The sequence below is a fragment of the Galleria mellonella genome, unplaced genomic scaffold, assembly GCF_026898425.1.
Source record: "Galleria mellonella isolate WM207_F2 unplaced genomic scaffold, CSIRO_AGI_GalMel_v1 utg121, whole genome shotgun sequence".
Classification (NCBI taxonomy): Eukaryota; Metazoa; Arthropoda; class Insecta; order Lepidoptera; family Pyralidae; genus Galleria; species Galleria mellonella.
Genome location: NW_026441983.1, coordinates 1 through 13,826, shown reverse-complemented (window position 1 = coordinate 13,826; position 13,826 = coordinate 1). Strand labels below are relative to the sequence as shown.

The 13,826-nt window shown below is 43.6% G+C and overlaps 1 protein-coding gene across 2 annotated transcripts; it reads right to left on the bottom strand.

Moving 5' to 3' along the window:
* Window positions 1-278: 278 nt before the first annotated feature.
* LOC113513410 (protein toll-like) lies at window positions 279-10,534 on the bottom strand. Of its 2 annotated transcripts, none has more exons than XM_052898623.1 (10): window positions 10,266-10,534; window positions 9,453-9,653; window positions 8,020-8,698; window positions 7,364-7,455; window positions 6,687-6,838; window positions 6,113-6,250; window positions 5,345-5,515; window positions 4,616-4,810; window positions 3,356-3,517; window positions 279-2,453 (listed from the first exon to the last, which is right to left on the bottom strand). In XM_052898623.1, exons 1-10 carry the CDS (start codon window positions 10,510-10,512, stop codon window positions 1,983-1,985), a joined length of 2,508 nt encoding a protein of 835 aa, XP_052754583.1. In that variant the 5' UTR covers window positions 10,513-10,534; the 3' UTR covers window positions 279-1,982. The 2 variants fall into 2 exon arrangements, with proteins under 2 accessions (XP_052754583.1, XP_052754587.1); XM_052898627.1 differs by having other exon boundaries at window positions 280-2,453; window positions 6,139-6,255; window positions 10,266-10,529.
* Between the last annotated feature and the right edge of the window lie 3,292 nt (window positions 10,535-13,826).

The following is a 13,826-nucleotide window of genomic DNA, read 5'->3' as shown; positions in this document are numbered from 1 at the left end:
TTCAACAAGAGAATATTTCTTTAAAAAGCATATTCCTGTTTAAAAGGCCGGCAGCACACTTTTTTTTTACAACACAGAGGGCAAACGAGCACGCGGCTCACCTGATGGCAAGTGACTACCGCCGCCCATGATCACCCACAACACCAGCGACATTGTAGGTGTGCTGCCGGCCTTTTAAAAAGGAATGTGCTCTTTTCTTGAAGGTTATGCCTCTGGTGTTGTGGGTGATTTTAATTTAAAATTTAAGTATAAACTATTATAAATTGAATTTAGGATAATCCATAAAAACATGATTTCTTGTAATTATTTTATTTATTTTAATTTTTATAAAAAAAATTACAGCTAGATTATTTCGTAATAAAAAAAAAAACAGAAAATACAAAAAGCCACTTACAGGTTTTCACAAATAATAACATGATTTATTGAATGCACATGACATTCGCTAATACTTACAATCAACTGAATTAAACTTGGAGTACCAACATTACAATAGTACACACAGTGTAGGGAGGCAGCTATGCAAAATAAAAAGTTGAAGTCACGCGCTCAAAGACGAACCATCCAAGAACCACTGACTCGGCACACGTCTTGCGGATTCTATCTTAGAATTAAATAAATCTAAATCGAGATCTCTAGATACTTTATTAAAATTATCGCTTGCACGCCCGAGCTATGTATTTTTTTTTTCTACAGTTAGTGGAAACAAATGGAAGAAATAAGGTGACATTTAATCTAAATGGTTTAGTTTGGGACACATGGAACCTAACCTAACATGGAGGGGGGAAGGGATTGTTAGTAATGGGGAGATTAGTCCCCATTGCTATCTATATACCCTGTCAGATCGACCTCCACACGGTCCCTTCTGAAAATCATCGTGAGTAATTTGTCGTTGAATTCGTCACGATGGGCTAACTGGCCTGCTTCATCCTCACCTATCATCATTCACTGGTGCCCCGCCGGTGTATACCGATAACACGGGCGGGGTTACCATTTCATTATCATCCATTAAAAAAAATCTAACATTTAATAATTTTCTAGAAATGTGTCTTATTTCTCATCACATCTCTCTAAGACTAAAAACCAAAAACGAAAAACAAGGCATGTGCTTGCGTATTAAGCACAAGGAAAGTGTCGTGTGGTCCCGGCACAGAATGGGTCATCCCTTCCTTTCCCGTGGGTGTAGTAAAAGCCGACTAAGGGAGCTTAATCGTTGAGGGATAGGCAGCAGCGTCCCTCTTAAAACAATTAATGCCAAACTGCGGTTGCCAATCCGCCTGTCAAGCGTGGCAACTACTGGCTAAATTCTTCTTTATGGAGGAGGCCCATGTCCAGCAGTGGACAGGTAACGGCTGACATTGTGTGAAGCGTAAGGAAATATATTTTTAACAGTGTAGATTTTTTTTTTTTTTTTTTTTTTTTTTTTTTTTTTTTTTACAGTTGAAATCACTACCCATATTTGTTTATAACAGTGTTTTTCAACATGTGGGTTGCAACCTCCTATGGGAGGGAGACTGCAATTTTGTTTTATACATCTTAGAATTGCAAACAAGCTGATGCGCATGATACCCCCCATGCATCGCCATTCCTGAGAACTCAGGTGTTATTCTCTCTACTCTATATATTATTAACTCAGGTATTCCTCTGTACCCTGTAAATTCACTGTTATATCCCACCCTTCAAACCGAAACACAGCCATGCAAACACAACTGCTTCACGGTTGAAACACGAACGGGACAGAGGTACCCAAGCAAACGAGTTTAGTATTATTATTATACTTAATTCTGTATTTATCCGAAACTTAGTTATGCATAGAAATATTGTATAGATTGAAGTATTCAGTCCCTACAACATCTTTGTAATATTATATTACAAAATACAAGAAAAAAGCAAAGGATCGGACGTCACGAAATATTTTTTTCATATTAGGGATAAGGGGGGGGGGGGAGGGGGTCACGTCATGTAAAAGGTTGAAAAACACTGGTTTACATCATAGTCCAGTTGTTGGTACCCACACAGTAGGCTAGATAACAGGCATGTCTCGTATTGATGTCGAATAGGCACTTCCCGAAGGATCCGAAGACAGTGTGTGCACAGTGACAGTGGATACACAGCTTGAAGGAGGGCGAGCCCGACTCCAGCTCCGGCACCAGCTGCTCGTACACGAACTGCTCGTCGAGGTGTGTGTACGAAACGAAGGCGTCGAACTCCCTGTCGCCGTCGAGGTCCTCTTCGCGCACACAGCACTGGCATAGCCCGCGCGAGTACAGGTACACCCTGACTTCCATCCTGTAGTAGTACATGAACCAGATAGCCAGCACTACAAGGAGGAACGCGGTCACCGTCGGCGACAGAGCGTACACCAGCGTTTCTGTCGGAGACAGCGCGCACAGGTCCTCTACTATAATAGTGCTGAGCAGCTTCTCATCGTCGCATTTTAAATCTGCATAATCCACCTGAAACGGAATGGAAAATTAATAAATATACATCTACAAGGGATATTGAAATCATTATTATTATTATTATTATTTATACAACTTAGAATGGCAAACAAACTGACGGCCCACCTGATGGAAAGTGGTAACCGTCGCCTATACACATGAGCAGTACCATGTACATAACAGAGTATACTGTTTCGCCCATGATACCCCCCATGCGTTGCCATTCCTGAGGATTTAAGTGTATTTCTCTGTATCCTGTAATATTACTGCCATATCCCACCGTTCAAACCGAAACACAGCCATGCAAACACAACTGCTTCACGGTAGAAACACGAACGGGACAGAGGTGGCCAAGCAAACGAATTTTGTACAAAGTCTCCCTCTGGTGAATATTTACAAGTAAATATTATTTTTAGGAAGTATACTATTAGTGAAACTGGGGGGAGGGGGATTAGACAATTCCATCGCTAGCAATGTATTTTATCAGACCGACTTCCACGTGGCTCTCCTGGCACCTATCCTGATGAACTCAGCACAATAGTGTAACTGACCTACTTTCATCTTCATCCGGAGTCAGAACACTATATATACCTTAAATCGCGGTATATCGTGTGGCTAATACATAGGATGTGTAAAATGATAGAAAAAGGCAGAGGGAAGCATAAAAGACCTCTACAAGTCCACGTGTGACAGTTTGTAAGTAGACCTTACAGGGTAATTTAATATAAGGAGGCAGGCTTACTATTATTTCTTTATTTATTCATTTACCTTTATCATCTATTAAAAACCGAACAAGTGTGAAATAAACGCATATGGAGAGAGTACGTTGATTGTTTACTCCCCATAAATTATTTTGAGTCCGATCCAAATCACTCGTAGTAGAGGACTTGTAATAGTGGACTCTGCAGAGGTGGTACCTGGTGGCGGTGGGTCAGCAGCGCGCGGACCAGCGGCCGGTTGTCGCAGTGGCAGCGCAGCGGGTTGCCGGCGAGCCGCACGCGCCTCCCGCGCACCGAGAACAGCCGCCGCGTCTCCGCCGCGCCCACCCGGGATATGTTGTTGTTCCGGAGGTCTATGTACTGAATATATATGATAGAAAGTGCCAAATAATCACACTAATCGCTGCTTCTTAAACTGGGATGCTGTTATTCGAATTTACAACCTTTCGCATAGAATATAGATGATATTTTCCACTAAAGTGACTTGTTCACAAGCTCCTTTATATCGTCACTGTTTTCCTACCGCTGGTTATAACAATTTGAAATAGTCATTTGCTAAGACAACCCAACTTGAAACTCAGTAATAACTCTTTTCAAATAAGTCGGGATGTTCCAAATCACGACGTTCTCGATAAATTGTAATTAAATAGAGATAACAATAATAAAATGGCTGTTTTTTTTTTTTTTTTTTTTTTTTTTTTTTTTTTTTTTTTTTTTTACAATATGTATGTCTACCAAATTGATGTAATGGCAAAAAATGGGTAAATTAAAAGTACTGATGAATATGAAAGAGACAAAAGACGTCTGTTTGGATTGGAGTATTTGCGTTCTGTTGTTTCTGCCTGCACCAAAGGTAGACAGGCGTGACGATATGTACAATGTACATATCTAAATTAATATTATAAAGAGGAAACATAATTTTCTTGGTAACGCATAAACTAAAAAATACTTTAGCGATTGTAAAATTCTTTTGCCTATAAAAAGCTACATTATCAGGGAATAACATGTATATTTTTATATATTTTCGTTTTAAATAACATTAAGGTTGCTAGTGTGTATCATCACGTCTGCCTTCAACTGTCCATTGCTGAGCATAAGCCTCCCAGTTGGACACTTTGCCAGTAGTTGCAACCGTACTCAGGCCCTGCGTATGTTTTAAGATTGACACTGCTGTCCATTCTTTGCACTCCCTTAGCCGCCTCTTACGACACCCACGCGAAAGGATGGGGTGGCATGGATTCTATGTCGGGACCACATGGCCAAGTGTAGACAGATAGATACTCTTTATTGTTTCCTCCAAAGCTTACAATAATAAACTTATTATAAGTATAAACAATTACAAGAAATAATCACAATGAAAAAACAATGGGCGACCTTATCGCTAAGAGCGATCTCTACCAGGCAACCTTTGGATGGAGAGGAGTAATTATAAACAATTAAGTGTATACATATAATTACAGTTAATGTATCAGGTATGTCATGGCTGTGTATGGCCTGTATGTGGTTGCGTGCGGCGTGCAGCTGCAGTAGAGGCGGCAGCTGTGGCAGCGGCGGCAGCCGGTGCAGGCCGCGCGCCGAGCAGTTGGCCACCACCCTGCTGTGCTCCGCGTCGCGCCACCAGCACTCGCAGCCGCCCGCGCACACCTCCTCCCCCTACCGGTCCAACATTTCATATATTCGTACTGCTATTCGTGCGAAAGTCTCGCCCTCTGCTGTTAAGAGTTTTAAAGTCACATTCGTTATTAGGTATAAAAATATTGAAAGGTCGATGGACCGCTTGTAAGGTCGAAGGTCCGAATTTGTCATTAAAATGTATTAAATTTGTCATCAAAGTTATGTCAGTCTTCAATTCAGATTTTTTTTTTTTTTTTTTTTTTTTTTTTTTTTTTTGTGTCCCAATGTGTCAGGTTTAATTGTAGAATGTCTTAGTGGCCAGTGATAAAACTAGTTAGCTAGTAAGCACGGTACTGTTCATGTGTATAGACGACGGTTACCACTTTCCATCAGGTGGGCCGTCAGCTTCTTTATTCTATGCGGCATAAAAATAGACCTTTATAACATATATGTTCCAGTGGTTGGCCCAGCAATGAGGATTACCATGAACGAAACAGTATACACCATGATGTTCGCGGTGAGCCACTAGGGGTGCCGTCGACTTGTTTACATTCTATGCCGCAAAATACAGACCTGTATTGGACACAGCATGTGGTCGAGCGGCTGTTCGAGCATGGGCCGGCGGTCGCAGGCGGGCGCGGCCGCCCAGCGCACGTGGCGCGGACACTCGGCGAGCATGCGCGCGAACCAGTACAGCCGGCAGTCGCAGATGATGTACTCGCTGATGGATATCGTCACTTTGAACTGAGAGAGATGAGATTTTTTTTTTAATAGCTTTTATAGATAATCGTACAAGGGAAATTAAATACATATGTTTTGAACCAACTATGTTTGTCATTTTTGATAATTGTTTCTAACTTCATCCGATAGTTTTCTTTGTGATGAGTATGGTCTCCGTTTCGGGCCAGGAAGGGAAGCCTTAATGGGCTATCGCTGCCGGATTTGTGGTCAAATGTGAAAGCGAACCTGTGGTTTCGGCACTATGGCGAAAAGGCAAAATGCCGTGGGGTTTTAGTGCTCGTTCGCAGACTGGCTCGGAAAGGACTGCAGATTTTGATAGACTTTAAAATAGAGTTTAGATCAATGAAATAATGTTTATTTTTATACATCCTTATTTTATTTGCCAGCTCTCGAGAAAACTAATTTCTCAGACAGTTCTTCATGATATTACAGTTCAGCTATTCGGTAAAAAATACCAACGTCGAATTTGATAAGACCTTTTACTAATTCGTAGCTGTTGTAGTAGACGTATATGTAGATCCCCGCTTCCTAAGATCAGGTATCTACTAAGTTTCCCAGGTTGAACATTCCGTCATAAGGAAGGAAGGATTTTGATCTCACTGTGAATATAAACAATGTGAAGTGACCTCGGTACAGTTGGCGCGGACGATCTCCGCGTAATGGGACTCGTTGTACGCGATGGTGTCGATGTCGTCCAGGAGTAGGCGCGACTGCCGCGCCCCCATCCATTTCAGGTCTCTGTACTGAGTTAGTAATTGATTAGTGTTTTTCTACGTCATTAACAATGGCAAAGAAATCGTAACTATCGCCCTATACATTTTTTTTTTTTTTTTTTTTTTTTTTTTTTTTTTTTTTTTTTTTTTTTTTTTTTTTTTTTTTTTTTTTTTTTTTTTGCGCTTACATTGTTATCGCTGGTTGAACCCCACGGGATAAATCAAAATAATGTACTACAGTATTGTACACCTTAAAAGGTCAACAAAAAAGTCCTCGATGGTATATGTCTATCTGTTAAGGATAACCCACAATAATCATTTTTTTATCAATATGGCCCTTTACAGCATGTAATTTAAATGAATATTTTCGAAGATATTACAGATTTAAAATACACGGACATAGCATTGCACCCGTGCGAAGCCGGGGCGGGTCGCTAGTTATATATAATTAGAGATCTCACGTGTACTGTCAGGCGATGGCCACGAGTGTCTCCCGTGAGGTCGAGGTGTGTGAGGGCGGGCATGTCCCGCGGCCAGCTCTCACAGGTCCTGGTGACGCCGGACCTGGCCAGCGACAGGTGCTGCAACACCGGCAACTGCAGCGGTAGCTTCACTGAGCGTATAGACAACAATAAGATATAAGAATAACTTACTTGTATTGCTGGAAGAGATCTCATTTTACAGGGAAGTTTGCTTCGTTCTATTTGTACAATAGTGATCGAAGTTCGACCATAACATATACTGTAATAAATGACTTAATTGAAATAAAATAAATAAATGTATTACGGTTACGTTTGACGTTCAGTGAGACTATAGACAAGTAATATTAAATACAAACAATATTAATCTATTCTCAATTTGACCGCAGGCAACAAACAGTAAACAAAAAAGTACACCTATATGCCTATGTGTGGCAAATACAAGTAAAAGGTTTTTCTTTTTACTTTTTTCTTTGGAAATCGTCGTTGTTAATTCGTCATGATGAGTCAATTGACTTGACATAATCTTGACTTGACATCTGTCGCCTGTCACGAGTTCACACCAGCGTATACCAATAACGTAGACAGGACTGCCATTTCATTTTAATCAGATTTTATTTAAAAAAAAAACTTAAGCTGATGATAATAAAAAAAAGTACCATCGTGTCCGTCGTGGCTACACACGTCACCCAGCGAGTTGCCGGCCAGCGACAGCTTCTCTAGCGTCGTTGCTGACGACGGCAACACCTCACTGAATCATAAGCGACCCAATCTCACTACCTAGAGGATTAGTGGCCTCATTGCTAGCAAGTCCTGTCAGGTCGATATCCAAGCAGTTTCCCTTGGATACCATTGTGACGAATACTTGTTGCATTCGTCAAAATGGACTAACTTTCATGCTCACCTATCATCCCTCACTGGTGCCCTGCCAGTGTATACCGATAGCGCGGGTGGGGTTACCATTACATTATCATTCATTAAAAAAAATCTTACTGCTTGTGTACCGCAGAATACCTCAGTTTGGAATAATTTAAGACGAGAAAGTTAAAGGGAGATCATTTAAAGTCGTCTTTTTGAGTACTGTACTTCTACATATGTAGACAATAACCGGCGCGGCGTCTACAGGCAAGAACAGCGCCAAGCACATCATTAAACACATTGTGACGCTCACGCTTTGCCGTTCTCTGCTCGTATCCAGTAATTTTATTACCATACTTTCTCGCCCTTCAACCCTGATCATGGCTGTGCTATCTCAAGCCGCTACATATGAATATTACTACAATTCTATTATATAAAAAAAAAAAGTGAAAAATACCTGCCCAGAAACTTCAGTGTGTCGCCATCATTGAAACCCAAGAAGGACTGATCAATTTCTAGAATCGAAAGTGGGTGTAGACCTGCAAGGAACGGCCCTAGCTCCTTGAACAAGTAAACATTCTTCATCCGCAGCACTTTTAACTGCGCACAGTCGGTGAGCCAGCGCGCCGGCGCCTCGCCGCGCTCCCACTTCAGCTCGCATATTGAGAGCTCATACAGCCGCCCGCAGTCGCCCAACTCTCCACGCGGTGTGTTGTAATTCAAAGACAAATGTCGTACTCGATTTGACGAGATCATCGGTGGCAACACCATATGCGTTAGTTCCAAACGGGTCGTGTTAGTGAGCGGCTGTAACCAGTCATCAGAGAGATATCCTGGAGTTTTACTTTCGTAGTTGATATCGAGAAGGTCGACGGCTAGTCCCTCGAACTGAGCTCTGCTGAACGAGGCCGTCTGTTTATAGTACAGCATTATGTGCAACTCGCGAGACACTGTGATGTTGAGTTGTGCGAGCCTGGTAGCATACGAGTCGCTCGGCACGTCGCAGTACTTGAACCGCACCACCGGCACGGTCGTCATGCTGCGGAAGCTCGGCAGCGAGCTGCTGTGGAGGCTGACGCCGGCTTTGCACGACAGCGTGAACTCGTCTCCTGTGCGGTACAGCGGTAGTGATTTCCCTGCAATAAGTATAAGGTGATTTAAAGGTTTCAGTGGAGCAGCTATACTCACTACTATTATGGACTCAGACTCATCATTCTCATTACAATATCTCACTGCTGGATATGGATCGCTTTTTTTTTTTTTTTTTTTTTTTTTTTTTTTTTTTTTTTTTTTTTTTTTTTTTTTTAAAATGTACTGATCTAATTAAGACGGTCATTGTGGAATGATCCCGCTCGGCTGTAACAGATGGAGACACATCCCGAGGACTTCAATCGTGAAGGGGAGTTTCATCGACATTCGTCCACTGTCATTATGGTGGAGCCTTTGAATCGTGTCTTAGTTAATCTATTATATATTTAAAGTGGATATACATAAGTAATTAAATAAATAAATATTGTAAATATGTGATCTTTACGTTGCCGTAGTAAAGTCCAAATAGGGGACGGGAAAAAAAAAAAAAAAAAAAAAAAAAAAAAAAAAAAAAAAAATAAAAATAAAACGCTGGTCAGTTTACCCATCCTGATGAATCTAACAATAAATTAATCACTATGTATTTCTAGAGGGAATCACGAGGAGATTGACTTGCAAGGGTATATTGTTAGCAATGGGGCTATAAATACTCAGAACTAGCAGTCTCGTCCCCTCCCCCTCATTTCTGTGGTAATTTCAACAAGGCATAATAACGTGCAGGCGGCTCAGGCCCGTTCCTTATGGCAATCTATGGAGGGGGGAGACCTATGTTCAGTGTGCGTGTAATACAATCCGAGTTACCGTCCACGTTGTACTGGTAGTAGGCGTGGGCGACGTCCACGCTGCCGTGCAGGTCGCGGCAGCGGGCGGGCGGCGGCCGGCAGCGCGGCCAGTCCGGCGGCGGCGCGCCGCTCCTGCTCGGCCGCTGGAAGTAGTTGTCCGTGTTCCAGTACTCGCCCGCCACTGTACACAGCACCGCCCACACGCACACGCACACGCACACTGAAACAGTTGTGGTCACAAGTGTGTACTTTATATTGCTAGCAATGGACTGGTAGTTCGCATTACTAACAATCCATTGCTCCTTCCTGCTACCCTCGAATCTCCCCATCTCCCGCGCCGGTATGACGGAAACATTCTGCCGCTGATGGTGCCCCCCCCCGCACCCTCCTCCCCTTCAGGAAGAGATCGCGTATTATCTGTCACTTTGCATTCATACATAATAATAAAAATCACTCGCCAATTTTACTTTAAATTATCTTTAATTTCTAAATAACAAAAACCACAAGCCCCGGTTCCAGCGCCATCTAGTATCTAGTATTTTGTTTAATACCCAACCAGCTTAACGGGGAGCCTGAGGCGACATGCACATTATACATATTTCAGTCCAATGTGGTCGAAGGTGAGTCCACTATCATTCAGATTAATACCATGATATTTCCTCAAACTTGAGTGTTTGTTTCTATATTTATTTGTTAAGTAATTTAAGAGGCACATCAACGTTTATCGGTACTTTACCTATCCTTATATAGAATAGTAACCTGTATTACGATACTGTTTGTCTTAATTCTTGTTACATCTATAATATATCATGATCCAGTATAGAAATCTCACCACATCTCCCCAATAACATCACAGTGCGCGAGCTCGACTGGAGATATCCGACACTGTAATTAGTGTTTAGATAATGAGACGAACACACACTAGCACGCGGAACGCGGCACGCGGCACGAGGCGACGCGGCACGAGGCGACGCGGGCGCCACGACAACACGGCTGCCACTGACATGACATTGAGGAAAACCACTCGAATTATTAGTATTACCGAACGGATCCAACACGTGGAACGTGAACATGTTCATTCATTTATTACATACTCGTTATGGCGGCTATTTCGTTTGCTTGTACTATCCTTCTTAATATGTATTTTGCATATAACTTTATTGCACACTTTTCAACGCCATCTATTGTCCAGTAGAGACTGCCAATCCACTGTTTATAGGATATGTGGCGTCTTATTTATTTATTTATAAGTTTACCAACACAAGATACAGCGACACATTTCAATACAATACACTGGTGGATCAGATCTAACTGTTCTTACATTTATAGGCAACCTGAGGAAGCCTTGATTAAATTTAATATGGTGCCTTCTAGAACAGAACAACAATCCCCGCGGGATTGATATCAATTTATCAATTTAAAATAGGAAAGGAGTATACAATGAAACAAACAAAGCAAAACAATCAAGAAGGAGGTAAACGAAGAAGGGTAGGCTAGTTATGCATACCCAGAGTCGTCGACTTGATTCACAAAGCGAGGAGCATATACTGCCTGCAGTGTCGGAATATTAGTCGTCCGTAAGTAAGATCTCTAAATAGTGAGAAGTCACCGCCGTTGCCCGGGATGCACCAGGCCCTAGCCATTGTCAGCCACCGTTCCCATCAGACGTATCCAACAGGACAAGTGAATTTACAATGACCAGAGCGCACATTCCGACCCAGCATCCTAATTCCTTATTTTCCTGGCTTAAGTTACTAAATATAAAACACGTATCATAGTAACAGTATTTACAATAAACTACCAAATTCACTTACTGAACTGTTATTAAAAGGTTTAGTCATTTTATGTAAAAAAAAAAAAAAAAAAAAAAAAAAAAAAAAAAAAAAAAAAAAAATTCGTTCCGTTTCGTTCCATTCCGTTCAGTTCCTCTTCTTTCCTCTCCTCTACTTTACGCTCCGCTCCTCTGCTATCCTCTCCTCACATCTCCTCCACGCTCCTCTCCGTTTAGAATATTGAATATGGCTAAATCGGTAACATTAAAGTGAATCTGGTCGTATTGAGAATATTGAATATAATTCAATATACACAATATTCTAAGCAAAATAACGTAATATAATATATAAACTAATGGAAATAGTGCTATGGTTGGCTACAAGATGTCGATTCTGACAGTAATATTACCACTACTGGTTACAAGATGTCGCATATAAAGTAATAGTGCCACCAACGGCCCACAGATGTCGCCACAGAAAGATTAAAAGTCGCTATAATTTACTCTGAATCAATCGGGTTATTCTATCAGAAAGTAATTGAACCTGCGGTTAGGTTAGGTTAGGTTAGGTTAGGTTAGGTTAGGTTAGGTTAGGTTAGGTTAGGTTAGGTTAGGTTAGGTTAGGTTAGGTTAGGTTAGGTTAGGTTAGGTTAGGTTAGGTTAGGTTAGGTTAGGTTAGGTTAGGTTAGGTTAGGTTAGGTTAGGTTAGGTTAGGTTAGGTTAGGTTAGGTTAGGTTAGGTTAGGTTAGGTTAGGTTAGGTTAGGTTAGGTTAGGTTAGGTTAGGTTAGGTTAGGTTAGGTTAGGTTAGGTTAGGTTAGGTTAGGTTAGGTTAGGTTAGGTTGGGTTGCTGGGTCGGAAAACCTCCAAGAGTGCCCTGGCTCATTGTACGGTCACTTGTCCTGGTGCGGATACGTCCGGCGGGAACGGTGGCTGACAATGGCTGGGGCCTGGTGCATCCTGGGCAACGGCGGTAAGTGACTTCTCGCTATTTAGAGATCTCACTTACCGACGGCTAATGTTCCGACAGAGGTGGTGAGCGGCGACCCCAAGTAATGGGGTTTGTCGTGTTTTGTTGGGGGCGGGTTTTGTTCCGCGACTTCTCGTAGTGGGAGCGGTCGGCGGGCCCGGTGAGTGCTTCGTTGCGCAGCCGGGCTGGTTTCAGTGCCACCGCCGAAAAACCGTAATCCTCGCGGAGGTGTGGTCATGTTTCGCACCCGAGTGAGGGGACGGGGCCTTGGCTTAACCGCCTGGGCCGCGAGGAGTAAACCTCTATAAAAATCCTCTTGTGTAAGCTTCGGTGCCTGGCGATGCATAGTTCGTTGTGCGGTGCACGCTACCGGACATTAAAAGTTCGGTTAGCGTGTTCTGTGCTGCGGGCGGGTCGATGGAGTATCATCGGCCGCAAGGGCACCAACCTCGGGGTATCTGCCGCACCCCGTTGTATGTAGGCCGCACGCAGAAGCAGGGGGCTCCCCTGCGTGTGAAACCTTTCCCCCATACTCGTGGGAACAAGTATGGATATGTCAAAAACAAAACCCAAAATTGATGTCGTGTCCGAGAAGGACGGTGAGAAGTCGGTGCCCGCGAAGGGCGGAGAGATGTCGGTGCCCGTGAAGGGCGGTGTTAGTAAAAAGAAGTCGGAAGTGGAGGTTCTGAAAGAGTGCTCCGTTGTACTGGGCGAGGATGTTGTGGAGTTGGGTCGCCGTCGCACTCGTCACAGCTTGTTGAGGGCGGTTGCGGGCGAGACCGACTGCGGGTCTTCGCGGTCGAGCTTGTGCGCATCCCCAATTGATGAAGGCATGGAGACGGAGCAGTTGCCGTCAACATCTGGACTACGCTCCTGGCGCAAAAGGCGTCTTAACGAGTCCGATACGGACTCCACGGTCGAGGATGAGGGCGATGTCCAATCCGTCCGCAAAAGGTCCGGCAGCCCTAGAGTGGGATCGAGAGCCAGTTCGATCGCTAGAAAGAAGGAGGAGTGTCGGCAATTCATATACCGATTCTTCGAAGATGAAGGGACAGCCGCTGGCAAATCTGGTCTGCCCCCAGTGACGGTCTTAGATTATCACGAGAGTGATTTCTTTTCTTCCGGAGATGAGGAGCCAGACAAACCGACGGAGCTGGACAGGCCGACGGCATCTGGCGCCACTACCACCGCTGCCGCCGGTGACAAGAACAAAGTGGCCGAGGAGGTACTCCATAGGGCGAAACTTCTCGTCCATCGGCAAGCGGATGCTCTTAGCGACGTCGTTAAGAAGGCGGGAAATCTCAAAGGGACCACCATAAGGACCCTGAAAGAGGGTTTGGCCGGGATCACACAGGTTGTGGACACCTTGGAGGGGGATCTATTTCCGACGTCGGTCTCTCCACTGGTCTCAAAGAACCTGAGACTTGAGCAGGAAGTCGAGTACCTGCGTCGGCAGTTGGCCGAGGCTCGTGCTGCCAAGCCAGCGGCCCAGGCCGGTATCTCGGCAGACGGTGTTCCTGTTGTAGGAAGTGATGCGAGCGCATTCCGTGCTCAAATAATGAGAGATGTCGGCGGCATCGTCCGCCAAATGGTAGGGACATTTATGAAAGAGGTGAGAGAAATGATCTCATTCGCCCCCCTCCAGAGAAGGTGT

What these genes read in the sequence shown, in the direction of transcription:
- LOC113513410 (XM_052898623.1), bottom strand. Translation starts at nt 10,512, where the DNA reads ATGAACATGTTCACGTTCCACGTGTTGGATCCGTTCGGTAATACTAAT. An exon ending in ACACTGAAGTTTCTGGGCAG is followed by an intron (nt 7,456 to 8,019) that starts GTATTTTTCACT and finishes CTTATGATTCAG; the next exon opens with TGAGGTGTTGCCGTCGTCAG. An exon ending in ACATGCTGTGTCCAATACAG is followed by an intron (nt 4,811 to 5,344) that starts GTCTGTATTTTG and finishes TTGGACCGGTAG; the next exon opens with GGGGAGGAGGTGTGCGCGGG.